Source organism: Poromitra crassiceps (genome assembly GCF_964638095.1).
Source record: "Poromitra crassiceps genome assembly, chromosome: 27".
Taxonomy (NCBI): domain Eukaryota; kingdom Metazoa; phylum Chordata; class Actinopteri; order Beryciformes; family Melamphaidae; genus Poromitra; species Poromitra crassiceps.
In genome coordinates, this window is record NC_139650.1 from 1,724,523 (window position 1) to 1,744,522 (window position 20,000).

Here is a 20,000-nt window from a genome sequence, read left to right on the forward strand (position 1 = left end):
CACACACACACACAAAACGATTATTTGCTCTATTCTCCCCTGGCCTCTGACATTATTATCCAAAGTGCCTTGCAGGAGCATTCAAGAACTTGTCTGAGGTAAACAAATAAGACACTGTACTAAAACACACCACAAACGTTGCGTAGACCAGTGTTTTTCAACCTTATTCTGACATTGAAAAAATCCCACGGCACACCGCCATCTAAAATGTTACAAAATGAAACATTTGCTCACCGTTTTTGCTTTCTTTTGACCCCTGCTTGTAGTGTAGTATTTTTCCTCATCAAATATGTATCCATCTTTGTTGTTAGTGTTGTCACTTGTTCTACCTCTCTTGTTTTTCTATTGTTTTAGGCGACTAATCGCGCTACCGCACCCCCAGGTATAGAAGAATAGCACAATCTACTCTTCTATGCCTGTAGGCAGAGATGGGAAGTAACTAAGTACAAATACTTTGTTACTGTACTTGAGTAGGATTTTCAGGTATCTGTACTTTACGGAGTATTTATTTTTCTGACAATTGTTTACTTTTACTCTCTACAATTTAACACAAACATCTGTACTTCCTACTCCTTACATTTTCAAAACAGGCTAGTTACTTTAGTTTTAATGCATGACAGACAAATATGATGTAATGTTGTTTGTTTGTCTCTCTTGCCTCACGCTCCCCCAGCTTTTACTCATTATGTGCACCTTTTTTGTGGAAAAACCATATCGTACAAATTATTTTTCAAAGTATAGTCTTTATACATCTTGGAGGGGATCTTTTAAGTTTAATAGTCTTTGAATTATATTAATATGACCTGAGTTTCTATTAGTTTGCACAGAAACTAACAGCTTCTACCAATCACAGTTATAATGCCTGCTGCTCTAAAGGGAACTTCTGGAATTGCTGAACTAGAAAGTTTACCACAAAGGGACTCAAACTCTCAGTCTTCTGATCCAGAATCAGACACCTTATCCATTAGGCCAGGTGGTTTGACTGTTAGAACAGGGTCACTTCTTATTGATTTGCTACTAAAAAAAGGTTTTTGTCAAGTGTTAATTAAAAGCCCTTATCCTCAGTCAAACCAGCCACACTTGAACAGTTAACAGGCCGTGATTAGGAATCAGATCCATTTGCCCTTTGTCTGCCGGGAAACTAACCTTAACCCGAACGATTTGAAGCAGGGTGTAGAAGCCATTTCCAGAGTTAAGTGTAATGGGTAGGCTACACCAAATACTTCCAGTAGGAGTCAGCCACTTATTTGTGACAGGTATGGGAAGATGTCAATATAATGTTTAGGTTTACTATGGGGGGCCAACAACTTATTTTATTTGCCTTATTGCACTGACGGATAATTTTATAATTTTACTCGTTTCAAATAAGAGAGTTTTCAGGTTTTCAGGATGATATAACTTGTCGCAGAACATCAGAAACAACATTACTGGGTCCAAGAAATTTCCAGTAGACTATTGTGGCATCTGGTCTAAAGCCTAAAGAGTAAATGTGGAGTGACACCAGAGGTTTAGCGCAGGTTTAAGCAACCACCACCACCACCCCCAAAGCTGAATCTAACTGACTGTACCTGAATGCAACGTGGATCTCCTCTGGGTGAGAGACATTACAGAGAATGTGAGAGAGAGGGAAAAAAGTGTTGGCATTGCCGGAGTTAATGGGGGGGCTAGGAGGGCCAGGTTCCCCCAGTAGTAAAAAAAATAAATAAATGCTCACCATTTTAAATCTCCATCTGACTGGCTGAATATGATTATATAATTTATATCCACTTTGACAAGCATCACAGGTATCTCTTTGCTAAAGCTTTGACAGGGGGGTCTCTGACAGGGCCTTGCTGCAACCGCCCCCTCGCCCTGGAATGCCCTCCCCAGTCACATCTGACAGGCCAAAACTCATTGTCTTTCATACTCATGATGTCATCTTTTCAAAAAAGCTGTGGATCTTTTACATTTAATAAGTTGAATGACATCATGACAAGCTCCACATAGTGGTGGTGGAGCAGGAATTAAACGAGCCATCTGCATGCTTCCACGTCTCCATGTGGTCGACATATCCATCGCACCACCAGCTCCCTTTCGTACTCAAAGCTCTTCGCTGAGAGCTTTTATCTTTTTCGTCTGTCGCTGTTCAAAACTGACTGAGCCTTGAACCCACGACCTCAAAAGTTACTGAGGTTTGAAACCACAAGCTAAACACTGCTGGGCAGTAATGAAACTCTCTGAGCCACTGGGTCACACTTCTTAAGATGGGCTTTCTCAGAGCATTTCATTCTTTCCTCTAGCTCGTACATGGGCAACATACATACTGTGTGGCCCGCGATGGAATTGCAATTTTTTTTAATTTTTTTTTACAATGTACTTGAACGCAACATGCAATATACCCGCTGAATAAGTGTCCAAATGTTCATGTCATTCTGGGCAATCCTCTTCTGTTATAGCATTTCAGTCTGGAATATGGAATATCTTTCAATAATATTTATGACTTAAAGGCTAAAAGTAATCTCATGTGTAAGAAATGACTGTTCTACATTGAAGTAGAAATTTAAATAATTAGCTTGTTGGTTTTGGATTTTTTTTAGCTTCAAGAGTGCATTTTTGTTCTTGTGTGACCGTCAACACAGGCTTTGAGAATCCCGGGCCACTTACTGATACTTATGCTTAAATTAACCCACTCATATTCTGGTTTATTTCAAGAAAAACATTTAGGCTAGTGGAAATTCTAATTGGCTGGTAACTTTAAAATCTAGCAGCCATATTGGCAGGTGGTGAAAAAAGTTAATTTCAAGCCCTGCAGGGAGAGCAGGTGGTGACATAGGAGTGAGTGAGGAAAAGGATCAAATATTGGTGGTTAAGACTGAATAATGACATCACAATTGTTAATTTAAAATGAGTTATTCCTCTAAACCTGGCTTCAAATGCCCCAAATCTTTCGCGTGTGTCGTTCAGCCCTCAGCAAAATCTGGTAGCGAGGAATTTTTTTTGTGGCCCTCTCTATCATCAAAGTTGCCCATCCATGGGTTACGGCATGACAATATTTATTCGGCCCCCGGCAACAGTCTGGGTTTCTCATGTGGCCCCCCATGAAAAATAGTTGCCCACCCCTGCTTTAGCCTTTGCAAATGTTTTCAACATTTTTTTTGTGTTACAGTATTTTATACGAGATGCGTGTCTACTGTATGCCTTCGTTTCTACCCAAAGATACAAAACCCCTCACTGTTTTTTTTTTGTATCGACACCCCCTCATCACTTCTGTGTCACTCAAATATGTTTTTAGTTTTCTCATTTATGTATCATTATGTTACCCTCATATGACGTATTACTGTATGTAAACCTCAGCTACTGATGTGTTAATATTTCTTATTTGTGGAAGTGTCTGACACTGCTGGAGAGAAGAACTGTGCACTGCAGGAGAAGAAGCTTTTCTTTAATATTGGATATTGATTAGAGACCCCCTCTCTTGAAACCCTGCACCCCCCCCAAACACCCGCCTTCCCCAAACCCTGTCTCCATTCAACTGTGTGCCTATCCAGAAACATGGGAACAGGAAGTTGGCGAAATAACAGATTTTTGGTGCTATCATTTTGTGGAAAATAACTACAATGCTATCAATATGATGATGCCTGTATTTGGTGCCTTTTTGTAATAATAAAAAAAACCTGAAACCCAAGTCTGTCCTGTACAGAATGTTTATTAGTTTCAAGTCTAGTTTGATCTGAAAGTATAAGAATCTACACTCAAATTAGACGTTATTAGACATTTTCCTTGTAAAATATAAACATTTAGAATATATCCTGGCTAAGGACTGTTATGACCCTGGGTCATATGTACTGTATATTTTTGTCATGTGTTAACATCATTCCTTTCCTCCTCTGTGTGTGTGTGTGTGTGTGTGTGTGTGTGTGTGTGTGTGTGTGTGTGTGTGTGTGTGTGTGTGTGTGTGTGTGTGTGTGTGTGTGTGTGTGTGTGTGTGTGTGTGTGTGTGTGTGTGTGTGTGTGTGTGTGTGTGTGTGTGTATTGCAGTGTGCTTCAGTGTGTGATTGAGAAATGAGATGCAGGTGGTGTTCGTCCTAATTGGCCTGGTCAGGTGTCAGATTGCTGCTGGCTGATTGGCTGGTGGAGAGCATTTAAGCCAGCTGATGCCATCCTGCCGGCCCTTGCTCACCTCATTCCCAACGATGATGGCTGCTCTGCACTGTGTTCTGTCAGGTAGGAACTGTGTGTAGACCTACTTTAGTAGTTCTTCAGAACTTTAAGATGTGTCGTTATCTTGGTAGACCTGTGCAGTCTAAATTGTAAATAGCTACCTTCCAGATCTACTTTTGTACACTGTAAATAACATTTACCCAAGTAGCAGAAAGTAGGAGGGAGAAGCCCTTTAGTTTTTTGTAACATTTTCTCATGTTTTGTAGGAGCTTATAGCTAAGAGCCGTCTTTTATTTAATCCATCCTTTTCTTAATTAAGTTTAAGGTTGGGGATTAGTTTGATTTGTTGTGTTGGGGCCATGCTGTGCTCTGAAACTAAACCTGCTACTTGTGAACTTGTGATCATGTTTGACTGATCATCTTTGGGAGTGGGAAGAGTGGGGGCACTTTGTGTTGCGGTCCGGTTCCCTGAGGCCGGTTCCTAACATAATTGGGGGCTAGTCCACTTTTCTCCTTGTCAGCACGTTGTCTGTGTGTGTATATATATGTATATATATATTATGTTTGTCTGGTGGGCAGTCTTTGTGCAGGTGGTAAATGGTGTTAGTCAAAGGTGCCTTTGCATGGAGCTGAGGAAGCTCATGGTGGTAAAGCTGGTGGAGATGTTTGTTGGAGGAAGAGCCGGTCATAGAGGGACCAGTAAGACTGAGGGGTGTGACGAGGCAGGGCCGTCAGTAGCACCGTTTCTCCTTTCTGTGTAGACTGCTACCCTACAAGAGTCCCGTCTCCGTACATAGACTTGCCTGTGACTCTGACTCCCAAGCCGTCTAAATCAGTGATACACACGTATTTACAAGTATCACAGAAACATTTCAAAGCCACATATTGAGAAGAAGAGTTCATAGCTTCTCGACGTCGGGGTTAGAAAGCTCGACGCCGCTCATAAATGCCTCTTTTCATCTGAAGTCTGCGCTGGTGATATTTTTTACCGAGCCTTTGGCCAGAGTGGCGCTGTGATGGCTGAGAGCTCTAACCCGGAAAAAATATCACCAGCACAGACTTCAGATGAAAAGAGGCATTTATGAGCGGCGTCGAGCTTTCTAACCCAGACGTCGAGAAGCTATGAATCTTCTCAATATGTGGCTTTGAAATGTTTCTGTGACACTTGTACATACGTCTGTATCACTGATTTAGACGGCTTGGGAGTCAGAGTCACAGGCAAGTCTATGTACGGAGACGGGACTCTTGTAGGGTAGCATAGTCTACACAGAAAGGAGAAACGGTGCTACTGATGGCCCTGCCTTGTCACGCCCCTCCTCAGTCTTACTGGTCTCCTCTGACCGGCTCCACCTCCAACAAACATCTCCACCAGCTTTACCACCATGAGCGTCCTCAGCTCCATGTACACCATTTACCACCTGCACAAAGACTGCCCACCAGACAAACATATTATTTATATATATATATATATATATATATATATATATATATATATATATATATATATATATATACACACACAGACGACGTGCTGACTAACGAGAAAAGCGGGCGACCCCCTAATTATGTTGGGAACCGGCCTTGGGGAAGGGGACGGCAACACAAAAGTGCCCCCACTCTTCCCACTCCCAAAGATGATCAGCCAAACCACCATCACAAGTTCACAAGTAGCAGGTTTAGTTTCAGAGCACAGCATGGCCCCAACATCAACAAATCAAACTAATCCCCAACCTTAAACTTACCTAAGAAAAGGATGGATTAAAAAAGACACAGCTCTCACCTATAAGCTCCTACAAAATAAACATGAGAAAATGTTACAAAACTAAGGGCTTCTCCCTCCTTTCTGCTACTTGGGTAAGAGTTATTTAACAAGTATAGATTTGGAAGGTAGCTATTTACAGTTTAGACTGCACAAGTCTACCTAGACAAGGACAGATCTTGAAGTTCTACCCTACACACAGTTCCTACCTGACAGAACAAAGAGTCAGCAGAGCAGCCATCATCATTGGCAATGACAGCAAGGGGTGGCGGGATGGTATTCCAAAGCCATTCAACAGTGCAGAAACAGGAAGTTGGTGAAATAAAATGTTTGGGCTATCATTCAAAGTTGAATTAGGGACATAGTTAAAACATTTCAGTCTTTCTCATGTGTTCACATCATTCCTTGTCTGAGTGTGTGATTAAACTATGAGTCCACTCATTGTACTCCTAATTCCCAACTATGTTGACTCTTTGCGGTGTTATGTCAGGTAGGAACTGTGAAGGCCTACTTAGTTCTTCAGAACTTACAGATGTGTTATCTTGGTGGACCTGTGCAGTCTAAACTGGAAAGAGCTACTTCCAGCTCTACACTTTTGTACACCAACATCTTACCCAAGTAAAGTAGGAGGGAGAAGCCCTTTAGTTTTTTGTAACAGTCTCATGTTTATTTTGTAGGAGCTTATAGGTGAGAGCTGTCTTATTTAATCCATCCTTTTCTTAGGTAAGTTTAAGGTTGGGGATTAGTTTGTTGTTGGGGCCATGCTGTGCTCTGAAACTAAACCTGCAACTTGTGAAGGTGGTTTGGCTGATCATCCTTGGGAGTGGGAAGAGTGGGGCACTTTTGTGTTGCGGTCCTGTTCCGAGGCCGGTTCCTAACATAATTAGGGGCTCGTCCGCTTTTCTCGTTCGTCAGCACGTCGTCTGAGTATATATATATATATTTTATATGTTTGTCTGGTGGGCAGTCTTTGTGCAGGTGGTAAATGGTGTGCATGGAGCTGAGGAAGCTCATGGTGGTAAAGCTGGTGGAGATGTTTGTTGAAGGAGGAGCCGGTCAGAGGGGACCAGTAAGACTGAGGAGGGGCGTGACAAAGCAGGGCCGTCAGTAGCACCGTTTCTCCTCTTTCTGTGTAGACTATGCTACCCTACAAGAGTCCCGTCTCCGTAAATAGACTTGCCTGTGACTGACTCCCAAGCCGTCTAAATCAGTGATACAGACGTATTTACAAGTGTCACAGAAACATTTCAAAGCCACATATTGAGAAGAAGGGTTCATCGCTTCTCGACGTCGGGGTTAGAAAGCTCGACGCTGCTCATAAATGCCTCTTTTCATCTGAAGTCTGTGCTGGTGATATTTTTTCCAGGTTAGAGCTCCCAGCCGTCAGAGCGCTCAACAGCGCCACTCTGGCCGAAAGCTCGGTAAAAATTATCACCAGCACAGACTTCAGATGAAAAGAGGCATTTATGAGCAGCGACGAGCTTTCTAACCCCGATGTCGAGAAGCTATGAACCCTTCTTCTCAATATGTGGCTTTGAAATGTTTCTGTGACACTTGTAAATACGTCTGTATCGCTGATTTAGACAGCTTGGGAGTCAGAGTGACAGGCAAGTCTATGTACGGAGACTCTTGTAGGGTAGCAGTCTACACAGAAAGAGGAGAAACGGTGCTACTGACGGCCCTGCCTTGTCACGCCCCTCCTCAGTCTTACTGTTCCCCTCTGACCGGCTCCTCCTCCAAACATCTCCACCAGCTTTACCACCATGAGCTTCCTCAGCTCCATGCAAAGGCACCTTGACTAACACCATTTACCACCTGCACAAAGACTGCCCACCAGACAAACATAAAATATATATATATACACACACACTCACAGACGACGTGCTGACGAATGAGAAAAGCAGACGAGCACCCAATTATGTTAGGAACCGGCCTCGGGGAACCGGACCGCAACACAAAAGTGCCCCCACTCTTCCCACTCCCAAGGATGATCAGCCAAACCACCATCACAAGTTCACAAGTAGCAGGTTTAGTTTCAGAGCACAGCATGGCCCCAACACAACTAACCAATCAAACTAATCCCCAACCTTAAATTTACCTAAGAAAAGAAAATGATGGATTAAATAAGAGACACAGCTCTCACCTATAAGCTCCTACAAAATAAACATGAGAAAATGTTACAAAAAACTAAAGGGCTTCTCCCCCTACTTTCTGCTACTTGGGTAAGTGTTATTTACAGTGTACAAAAGTGTAGATCTGGAAGGTAACTATTTACAGTTTAGACTGCACAGGTCTACCAAGATAAAGACACATCTTAATAAAGTTCTGCAGAACTACTAAAGTAGGTCTACACACAGTTCCTACCTGACAGAACACAGCAGTCAGCACAGCAGCCATCATCATTGGGAATGAGGAGAGCAAGGGGCGACAGGATGGCATCAGCTGGCTTAAATGCTCTCCACCAGCCAATCAGCCAGCAGCAATCTGACACCTGACCAGGCCAATTAGGATGAACACCACCTGCATCTCATTTCTCAATCACACACACACAGAGGAGGAAAGGAATGATGAACACATGAGAGAAATATACAAGGACTGAATGTGAACATTATTAATCAAAGTTTAGACTTTATGCATCTTAAAATATGTTTTGAAGGGATCTTTTAAGTTTAATAGTATTTGAAGTATATTAATATGATGTGAGTTTCTATTCGCTTTGCACAGAAAATACTTTTTATTTTTATACTTGAGTACATTTCAGAGCCTGCACCTTTTTACTTTTAGTTGAGTATTTAAGTTGAATCAGTACTTCTACTTTTACCTTTTTTTACACAACTAACTGTACTTAAGTAAAGAAAGTGTGTACTTTCCCCATCTCTGCTTGTGGGTGGTGGTAGCGCTCAGCGAGAAGCAGGATAAAGCCAGCAACAATCTTAGCCAGCAACAATTAACGAGAGCTGCGTGAAATCAATTCTTTGGTTTAGCGCAATTTAAGATTAATTTTTTCATTTTTATGGACCAAATAAGTGAAATTGGACAATTTCTTAGGGCACACCTGACGATTACAGTGGTTGAAAAACACTGCTGTATACCAACTGCCAACCATCACAATCATTAGTTATGAAAGACAGATGCCCATAAAGGGAAAAGATTACACCTCAAAATACAGCTGTTACTGATGCCACTGCTTCAACTGAAGTAGGTCTTCTAACATGTAGAGTTTTCAGTTTACATCATTACACGAAACTGACACAAAGTTTGGTGCCCAAAGATGGATTTGTCTATATATTACTGACTGATCCAGCAATGTACTCTTTAAAATCTAGCAAATAATTGACCATACCATTACTATTATAAAAAATAAATCACTCATGGCACAGTAAATAAAAATGTACGGACTAATAAGTGACGGAGCTACCGAGATTAATAAAAAGAACCTGGTTTGGTTTGAACGGAGCACTCCCATCATATAATCCAGCTAAATGAACAATGGAGAATGTGTGTGTGTGTTGTGGGTGAAATGCACAGTACTGAGTGTGTTAGTGGTAGGTCGCTGGTAGGAATCTCAGAGACTTTTTTTCTTCTCTAAGCACTGAAGTGGCTGACGGTGGTAGTAGCCGGAACACAGCGTCCTGCGGGTGAGGACTGCTGCCCCCTAGTGGAGTGTGTGGTTTCACAGCTGCGACAGACATCCCTTACTGGTCTATGAACTCTATCTCTTCAATCCTGCAGAGTAAAAGACACAAACGCAGAGTTAAGACAGCACAGTTTGACACGCCTCACTAATAGAGCGCCGCAGGAATGAGTCCTAAGAGCCAGAAGTTAGCATGGCCTGGTCCCCTCGTCTGGAAGTCAGTGGGGTTTTTGTACGGGCATTTTTATACGGGGATTTGGGATTTTTGTATGGGGATTTTAGTTAGGGGCCTGAAATAAGGTCTGTGGTTAACAAAAGTTTATGAAACTGAGACCTTTGTGCTCAGCAAGAGAATCTTCACAAATGAACACCACTTTTATGATTTCTGAAGCATAAATGCGATCGGGATTAAACGCTTAAAAAATCATAACAATTATGTTAATTTGTGAAGATTATCTTCACAACGGTCTCAGTTTCCTAAAATTGTGTTAACCACAGACCTTATTTCAGGCATCTAACCAAAATCCCCACACAAAAATCCATCGAACCAAAATCCCCATACAAAAATCCATCGAACCAAAATCCCCATACAAAAATCCATCGAACCAAAATCCCCATACAAAAATCCCATTGACTTTGAGACGAGGGAACCGAGCGCGATGCCAATTTCCGGGTTGGCCTACAAAAACCCGTCATCCCTGTGGTACTCCATACTGTAGGCATTTAACACCAACAATTGACCTTTCCTAAGTCCCGCCCCTTTTCAGAACCTCAGTCAACTTTCATGTGTATAGAGCAGCAGAGCAGCAGCATCTAGTGTGAAATAGAGAGGAAAAGCTAAAAAGGTGACAAACGTTAATATCTCAAAAACTATACATCCCATCACTCATATTTTTGACATTGTGAGTGAGAGCAGAGGTGCCTGAAGGGTTCGATGCGTATGTAACATATGTAATGGTAAAGTTGTGTGAACTGTCACAGTTTTGTAAAATGTGTGAATAGTACAAAAGGTATTCAAAAAGCTGAACAAGAGTCATAAAGTACTCAACGTAGTGACCCGTTTAAAGTTTGAATGGAGTTTCTAGCTTAAATTAAAGTATGAAGAAGTAGTTCAAAGGGGTCATGGTTTGAACAGACAGTATCTAGTAGGAAAGGAGAACGTTGACCAAGGTTATTCAACTGTTATAGACTGAATCACGATGTTTGTTTACAATAATATCCTGGTAGACAACACCTGCGTCACTGCAGAGTGGAGCAAACGGGGCTGGGAACAACTAAGATAAAGATCAAATGGTTCAGTCTAAAACACGTTTGATGCCTTCATATCTCTTTATTATAATTAATACTTTCACTAACGTTAGTTTGGAGACCTAATTTACCTGTTCGGCCACAGAATAAAAACAATTACAGCTTGAGTTCACTCAAACTAGCAGCTAGTCAGACCGGTGGTGAGATGTCACCGTCCGTTGAGTAGATTTGGTTTATCAACACAGTCCAAAAAATGTCAGATAGGTCGGCCCACCATGTTTAACTAGGCTATATAGCTTTAACGTTACAGTTACGGCTGAAAATGACGACAGAAATAAACAATAAACAAGTTTGTGATATCTCCAAAATCTAAATCAATCGGCAGGTGTCGACCCGGAAGTACCCGTTGTTGTTAACGCTAATGTCACCGTGATTCAGTGTATCGCAGCACAGAACAAGAGGGGGCGGGGCTTAGGAAAGGTCAATCAGGAGTCTGCGATGAGCTGATGGAGAGCACGCAGGTGAGAAAGTGTGTGTAACTGGCGGCGGCGGTGTTTGAGGGCGGGGTTAGGAGGGGTGAAGTTAGGAGGGGTGAAGAGAAAGAGGGTGTGGCCTTGCCTTCTTAGCAGCCACTGGACGAGTGTCCTTTTGATTGGAGCGGAGGGATTTCCACACGGTGGTTTTAGACATTTCATCAGAAATATTAATATCTGAGGGGTCACACCTGAGGAGAAGGAGGGTGGGGCCAGACAGAGAGCGGAGATGACGGGAGGGGGGGTTCTCAATGTGTTAGTACTCTTTGAAGGGTGAGAACCTAATAATCACACAGCACCCCACACCGGAATATGAACAAGACAGACATGCACAAAGACAGACACGGACAGAGGTGTGTGTACAGTATGTGTGTACTGTTGGTGTGTGTACAGTATGTGTGTACAGTATGTGTGTACTGTTGGTGTGTGTAGTATGTGTGTACTGTTGGTGTGTGTAGTATGTGTGTACTGTTGGTGTGTGTACAGTATGTGTGTACTGTTGGTGTGTGTACAGTATGTGTGTACAGTATGTGTGTACTGTAGGTGTGTACAGTATGTGTGTACTGTTGGTGTGTGTAGTATGTGTGTACTGTTGGTGTGTGTACAGTATGTGTGTACTGTAGGTGTGTACAGTATGTGTGTACTGTTGGTGTGTGTACTGTATGTGTGTACTGTTGGTGTGTGTACAGTATGTGTGTACTGTTGGTGTGTGTACTGTATGTGTGTACTGTAGGTGTGTGTACAGTATGTGTGTACTGTAGGTGTGTGTAGAGTATGTGTGTACTGTTGGTGTGTGTACAGTATGTGTGTACTGTAGGTGTGTGCTCTTGCCTGGGGTCATGTGCTCTCAGGGTCTGAGTGGGCTTGCTACTCTCCATGGGAATCTGAACAGTCGTCGCATCCCCTCCTACAAGCATAACCTGTGACTCCTACGACACACACACACACACACACACACACACACACACACACACACACATACACACAAACACACACACGATTGAATAGAGCTGGGCGATATGGGCAAAATCAAATATCACAATATTTCTTTTTAGCAAATGCAGTACCTCGATATCGATTGCAACAATATTGTATAGGGATGGCCATTAGAACTTTCACAAAATATTTACACAATGAGATTTTTGATCAATAATCATCAGTAATGTGGATATAATGACTAAGTGGGTCAAGGCAAATAATAGAACAGCTAGAACAGTCTGGTAAGTTCAGAAAATGACATCACTTTACTGTAATGCAGCAGCCTTTAAAAGGAAAGACAACAGTTATGCCACATCACAATATCCCAAATCTATGATGATATCTAGTCTCATATCATGATATCGATATACTGTATTGATATATTGCCCAGCCCTAACGATTAATACTTGTGCTTTTATATAATACTTGTATTTGACGGTATGCATTCCCTGTAAAGATGGCACAGCCTACCTCCTCGTTCTTTTTGGAGGCATCATCAAGATTCTTCTTCTTCCATTCAGGCATTAAGTCATCCAGGTAACTCAGCTCTCTCTTGGAGAAACACAAGTCCAGCAGCTTACGGATGAACACCAGAGCCAGCACCTGCAGACAGGCACATGACAAGAGAGAATGTACTCCAACGGAGAGACCATAATATAATAATTATTTGTGTATAATTGTGTGCGCGCGCGCTCGTGTGTGTGTGTGTGTGTGTGTGTGTGTGTGTGTGTGTGCGCGCGCGCGTGCGTGCGTGCGTGTGTCGGTGCAGGTGTGTGGGGGTTGGTCTGAGATACTGAGATGTTACGGTAACAATAAATATGCATCTAATTCAAAGCCTACAAAACGGTTGTTGAAAACGAAAATGAAGCTGGGACATGCTTCTGGAGTTGGTTAGACGTCAGCTCACCATCATGGGGAAGACGATGGCAGCCGGTGAGGTCTTGATGACCCAGAGCAGCACCAGGCAGGTGAGCTGGGTGATGGTGAACAGATGCACCTTTCTCAGGGGGACGTGGCGCAGATAGATGAAGTCTGGCTGGTGCTTAGCCGGCATGCCAAACAACTTCAGACGGTCAAAGAACTGAGAAAGCAGGAGGAAGCCGAAAGAGACAGGGTGGAGTATGCAGGGCGGAGTATGCAGGGTGGAGTATGCAGGGCGAAGGGAGGGGGGATGGAGGGTGGAGATGGAGATGGAGATGGAGTGAGAGAAAACAAGGGAAGAGAGAGAGAGAGAGGGGGGGGGGGGGGTAAGGACATAAATGAATAAGTGAGAGTGGAGAGAGACAGAGAGCAACAGATGGTGAATATGGCAAGAGAGAGGAAGACATTATGGAAGACATTATGAAAGACAAATGTGGTTAGGTGTTTCTGGAAATTAACTGTCAGGGCTCATTGCGTAGAAATGAAATTAATTAGATGAGGAGACGGAGGAATAGGACACAGCAGCACAGAGCACAAGAGATAACTAGGGACTTGGTGTGAGCTGCTCCCACCAGGGCTAAACAACATGAGGAATACAGTTGAAAACAGGGCAACAACTAAATAACCTTGACCATATGAGCTCATGTTGGATTAATGTGTAGCAGATTGTACCTGGATGCCTTTCAGTGAAGAGGCTCCCATGTAAAGGAAGACGCCATATAACACCGGCATAGGAATGAACTGGAAAACACAACAATAAGCTTAAGCAGACATAGCCATATAACTCAAAGTCACTACAAATATATTTCACACATCATGCTCCCATTCCATTGCCTAGCAGTGCGTGTCCCAGCCAGAGGGGGGCAGCATTGCATGTCTTGTGCGACTGACCTGCAGGGCCCCGGTCATGAACACGGAGCAGCCCATGAGCAGGAAGATGAGCAGGCCAGTGAGCCTCTGTTCTCTGATGCCCAGGAAGCGAGGCTGCTCCCCGGGGGCGGAGCTCTCCGACTCCAGCTTCAGGCTGTTGACGTGCGAGATGGACAGGACAGTGGCCGCTACGAACCAGGGCAGCCCCATGATGGAGCACACAGCCAGCATCAAGCCCACTATCAGCAGGTCCAGGTGGTACCCACAGCCCTTCTGCAAAACAAGACCCAACGAGCAGAACTTTTTTTCCCCTGGATTCCACCGTTATCTCCCTAATCATTGTTCTACCCCCTCTGCTGATCTGTGGAGAGTTGTAAACTAGCACATGCTTCCTCTGATACATGCGCCAGGCGCTTCTTTTCACCGGCAGGATGTAGCGCGTGGGAGGATCACGCTATTCCCCCCAGGTCCCCTCCCCCCGAACAGGCGGCCCGAGCGACCAGAGGAGGCACTAGTGCAGCGACCACGACACCTACCCTTAATCCGACTTCCCACCCACAGACACGGCCAATTGTGCCTGTATGGACACCCGACCGAGGTAACACGGGGGTTCAAACCTGCGACCCTCGTGTTGGTAGGCAGGGAATCTACCGCTGCACGACGCGGATGCCCAGATACAAGCAGAACTGAGTCACGTTCGGCACCACGAGGTAACAATGTAGAAAAACAGTACATCACACAAAGAACAAGGTCAAACAGAGTCGTACAGAAGCTAGAAAGAAATACTGTTTCGACGTTTGCTCTGACCAGCAGTTTGTGCTCTTTGCGGTTAATGATGACAGCAGTGATCTGTTGGTCCATAAAGATGAGGATGGTGCAGAGAAGAGCAGGGATAGAGGCTGCCAGGACCGTCCACCACGGGTTGCGGCCTATTGGGTTGATCAGCCAACCTCTGTCATCTCTGGTAGGCTGGAGGAACGCACAGCAGAGGAGTGAGGTTGTGACACAATCATAAACCTGTGGACTTCTATACCGAGACCCACACAAGACCCATATCTCCTGTGTACCTGGAATTTGCTGGGCACCTGCAGCTTCTGGGAGGGTACTCCAATGGCGTAGTCAAGCAAAACCATGACGACAATAGTCAGGAAGACCGCAAAGTCGCTGATTATGGACCGCACCTGGACAGTAATACATGACAATGAACTGGGCGGCATTACAAACGTTAGCTTAGCCTGCTGTGATGTTGGTTGATTACCTTGGTGGGGAAATAGCGACTCGTCTTGAATTGTTTGAGGAAGGCAGACATGAAGAAGGTAGAGAAGAACAAGATGGTAGACCAGAAGAGGACATCTGGCGTGTAGGGGCCATGGTGGCCACATGCTGTGCCTACAAATTGGCCCTGCAGACTGAGGCACTCCTGTAGAGATTCAGGTAGTTTACATTAGCACACAGTTACCTCAGATAACACCAAATAGACAGAAAGGGAGAACATGGAGAAAGAGGCACCGTTTGGAAATCATTGGCAGACAGGAAACAGTCTAAAGAACAGAAAGTGAACACTAGAAAGCACAGGAGAAACTAGACTAGCCTGCCTTGTGCTCAGTAATACACACGGCAGTGAAAGTTCCGATCGATGTTTGCAAAGGTGCTTAAGCAAAGTGATCTGCTGGAGGGAAAGTGAGGGGGCTCATTGAATCTAGTGCAAATGCAGGGCATGCTACTGCGTCATATGAATGTTATGCTTTGACATTAAGCGTGTTGTGTGTGTGTGTGTGTGTGTGTGTGTGTGTGTGTGTGTGTGTGTGTGTGTGTGTGTGGTTACATTACCTTGACAGTAAGGTTGGTCCACGGTACGGCAGAGGCTGTAATGTTTTTCTCATTCCACAGATCTAAGGTTTTATTGCTGGGGTTATCAGGCTCTGCACACCTACAGCTACACATATACAGAGAGAGAGAGAGAGCGAGGGAGAGGGAGAGAGGGAGAGAGAGAGAGAGAGAGAGCGATGAAGGGGGAATTAGACAATTAGACAATAATTTATATGGCACATAATGTTCAGAGAGAAACACACGTGCATGCACACACACACACACACACACACACACACACACACACACACACACACACACACAGAAAGTGAGCGCGAGGCAGTGCAACATGGAACAAATCACTGTATGGTGGCTGACTGAGAAATTGTGAGCCAACATAGTTGTATTATTTCAGATAGGACCAAACATGGGGAGAACATGAGGGGGTGTGGCTTAAGAGCTATTAGAGGAGAGCAGGGATGGAGAGACAACAAAGGCAGAAGCACTCAGACAGAATGGCAGACAGAATGGCAGAGGGGTGCGTCTGGGTAGCGATGAGGTAAAAGCACTCGCATACCACCGCGGCGACCCGGGTTCAATTCCCGGCAGCGGTACTCTTTGTCTGCAGGTGCTGTATGAGTATGAGTCCTGGTCACTGCACTAGTGCCTCCTCTGGTCGGTCAGGGTGCCTGTTCGGGAAGGAGGGGAACTGGGGGGGGGGGGGTAGCGTGATCCTCCCACATGCTACGTCCTGCCGGTGAAACTCCTCGCTGTCGGGTGAAAAGAAGCGGCTGGCGACTGCACATGTATTCGATGAAGCATGTGCTAGCATGCATAAAGCTTCTCTCACTAGCAGCAAACATGAAAAAGTCCCACAGGGTCAATGAAAAGCATGCAGGTGAAAGCTAGGGTGAACATTGTTTTGCTCACTATGCCAGCGTGAGCTTGTCCAGGTCACTGTGTGTGTTGATGGGGTAGATCTCTCCCAGGTGGCAGAGCTTCTCCAGGGCCTCGTAGATGAAGATCAGGCAGATGAGCGCGGCAAAGGCCTCCTCTGTGAATCTCGTGATGTAGCAGACCAGAGAACTGGCATCTGTGGCAACCAACAACAGACAGAGCAGGGCGGTCCACAGGCCGATGCAAGTCCTCAGAGACAGATAGGAAAGGTCAAAGTCCCTAGGAGAGGAGAGGAGAGGAGAGGAGAGGAGAGGAGGAGATGAGAGGAAAGGAGACGAGGAGAGGAGAGGAGAGGAGAGGAGGAGATGAGAGGAAAGGAGAGGAGGAGAGGAGAGGAGAGGAGGAGAGGAGAGGAGAGGAGAGGAGAGGAGAGGAGAGGAGAGGAGAGGAGGAGAGGAGAGGAGAGGAGAGGAGAGGAGAGGAGAGGAGAGGAGAGGAGAGGAGAGGAGAGGAGAGGAGAGGAGAGGAGAGAAGAGGAGAGGGGAGGGGAGGGGAGGAGTGGAGCAATAATTGAAGCAATAAAGGCCAGTCAGGAGAGAAATAACTGCTCTGTAAAAGAAAGTCACATAGAGGTGATTGTAATGGGCATCTTACTTGCAGAACTTGAAGAGGATCTTCTCGAAAACAAGCACAGGGCCTGTGCTGCCCAGAATGGTGAGGGGCTGGCCAGCAAACAGAGAGTAGACCACCCCAGTCATAGACGCACCCAGTAAAGACTCAATGGCACTCTAGGACACATGAGAGGAAGGACTACAGTGAGTGGGACTTGCTCTGTATATTCAGCAACTTCTACAACGTCTCTGTTCTCTAGGCACAATGGTCGTAACTCTAAACCCTTTTTTGCACACTAGTTTGTATAGATCACAAAGTCAACATGTGCATACTGCATACACATTATAGTACTGTAGTCTATTGGCAGTGTGAGTGTGGTGTGTACGCAAGAGTGTCTGTGGTCTTACGATGCGTCCCTCGGTCGCCTCCCCCAGCAGTCCGCCAAAGGTGATGACCGGGGACATGCAGGCACAGTACAGGAAGAGGAAGGAGGCCACACACTGGAGGTTCATACCATCCTTATAGTCCCCCAGGTAGAAAGGAACCTTCCTTTTGATGTCCAATATCAGACCACCAAATAACCTGACCGCAGCACACAATGGAAAGAGATGTGGGTGAGTTCAGAGAACAGGTTGGTGAAGAGAAACGCTGATATCCAGTATGCACAATGTTTGTGAGTGTGTGCACACAGATGATATAGTTTATATGCTACAGCTACAGTACCTTCACCTTGTAGCAAAATGTTGCTGAACAAGTTAATGATAACCTTAATTGGGCTAGGATGAAAGTAAAGCCAAGTACGTCTTGGCAGCATCTGTTGTCAAGGTTGAAACTGGCAAACAGAAGTTTCTACATAGACAAGAATACACTCAGAGAACCCAGTCAACAGCTTAGGAAGGTGGGATGATGTAACCCCAAATGACAAGGGGCACTGAGGGCAGGCAAGGTAACGGTCCAACTGGTAGAGCTGTAGTCCTACAATTTGGTCTGTTGCCTTGGCGTATATGGCCCTTGAGAGTATATAAGATATCTATGTATATTAAAGGGAGAGTAGTTCTAGAGTTGCTGTGCATTGGTAAATAGGCTTGCAGATGACAGCCTACCTCCCAGTTCTCTGCAGCTCTGGTCCATGGTGCTCAGCATGCAGCTCTTCCTCCGCTTGGCAGCCTGTGCCATTGGCAACTCCTGCCATCTTCCTCTTCTCCTACACACAACCAATCACAAAGGCCAGAAATGGCCAACAACCATTCAGAAACGACTTTAATGATTTCCTCGACACCCGCATCGCTTGGATGAGTTACTGTACCAAAGCAAAGCCCTCCTTTCACAAGTGAACACCTATAAATCCCAACTGACGGGCGTACCTGAGAGGGGACATTCTTGGGCGGCTCTATTCGGATGGAAGGGTCCCACTCCCCTGGTGGCAGGACAGTCACCTGGTCCAGGAACTCATCTATCCCAGCCAGCAGGTCACTGCGGTCCTTCGCCTTGTATGCTACATCATGGAATATCTAATCCAGAGAGGGGAGTATGGAAGAGGAAACCAGCTTAACTACACTGGAGCTGTGTCTGCCTTTAGAGCAGGGGTTCTCAAAGTGCAGGACATGCACGGGCCAATTGCCGCCCTCGGGAAGGTTTCTGGTGGCACGCGATCAAGTCAAGTCAAGTTTATTTGTATAGCCCTAATTCACAAGCATGTCCCAGAGGGCTTCACAGAAAATATGTCTAGCTAATTCTAGCTGACACAACAGTAGCAAAATACAGTTGTAATGATAACACATTGCAATTGATAGAGAAATATAGAACATATAGAAATATAGGATAGAGCCGAGGAGAGAGCAGGAGAAGGGAGGGAGAGCAGGGAGAATGTTTCTGGTAGTTTCTGGTATCAGCATAATGAAATGACAGTAAATGACCCAAGGCTACAAATTCATTCACAATTGGCATGGCTTTTAGTCTAGAATAGGCCTGTGTTGTGTCCAATCCAATGTTGGGTCCCTAAATTGGCCCTCAGTCATCAAACCTTTGAGAAGCCCTGCTTTAGAGAGGTCCATGTCTGGTTTGAACTGCTCACCTCATCAGTCATGATCGTTGCCATGGAGCGTCCGATTTCATGGTATTGCTGAGCCTTTCCATCGGGGCCGAGGAGAATGAAGAGGAATCTGAGATTTGTCAGCAGATGATTTGAAGTATGTAAATCGTAAGTGGATTACTGCGTTCACAGCATTGAACTTCTTAACTAAAGCATGTCATTGTTGATGTATTTTGGAAACATCTATTTATAGAGAAGAGTGGCTCTCTACCTAGTCTCTTAGAACAGACGAGTTGGCTTCCGCAATTTTCAAATGCTCTCGCCATACCGTCTGTACGTTAGACCCCCAGAACATGCACAAGGAAGTAGTGAAAAAAACCTTCAGACCGGAAGGAAGTTCGACGGAATCTGACCAATCACGACACGCGTGTCCACGAAAAATATGTTCCCCCCGGAAACTTAAACCGATGCAGGTTGCTAATGCTAGCAGTGCTTTAGAATTACCATGGAAGCTACGCCGACGAAACCGGTGAAAGAAGACCCTGATAGACGTAAACGATGTATCCG

General features: G+C 44.8%; 1 protein-coding gene across 1 annotated transcript in view; it reads right to left on the reverse strand.

Annotated features, from left to right (window-relative positions):
* The window catches only part of slc4a8 (solute carrier family 4 member 8), a gene marked incomplete at both ends in the record, with an annotated part of 93,091 nt that overhangs the window by 28,835 nt on the left and 44,256 nt on the right, over positions 1–20,000 (reverse strand). Inside the window, 17 exons of the mRNA XM_083661949.1 lie at positions 9,599–9,625; positions 11,395–11,505; positions 12,146–12,243; positions 12,764–12,895; positions 13,200–13,373; positions 13,886–13,954; positions 14,105–14,356; positions 14,891–15,052; positions 15,151–15,264; positions 15,342–15,503; positions 15,914–16,019; positions 16,823–17,068; positions 17,444–17,577; positions 17,809–17,983; positions 18,505–18,605; positions 18,766–18,912; positions 19,476–19,563. Of these exons, the coding sequence (XP_083518075.1) occupies positions 9,599–9,625; positions 11,395–11,505; positions 12,146–12,243; positions 12,764–12,895; positions 13,200–13,373; positions 13,886–13,954; positions 14,105–14,356; positions 14,891–15,052; positions 15,151–15,264; positions 15,342–15,503; positions 15,914–16,019; positions 16,823–17,068; positions 17,444–17,577; positions 17,809–17,983; positions 18,505–18,605; positions 18,766–18,912; positions 19,476–19,563 (2,298 nt within the window). The remainder of the gene's footprint in view (positions 1–9,598; positions 9,626–11,394; positions 11,506–12,145; positions 12,244–12,763; positions 12,896–13,199; positions 13,374–13,885; positions 13,955–14,104; positions 14,357–14,890; positions 15,053–15,150; positions 15,265–15,341; positions 15,504–15,913; positions 16,020–16,822; positions 17,069–17,443; positions 17,578–17,808; positions 17,984–18,504; positions 18,606–18,765; positions 18,913–19,475; positions 19,564–20,000) is intronic.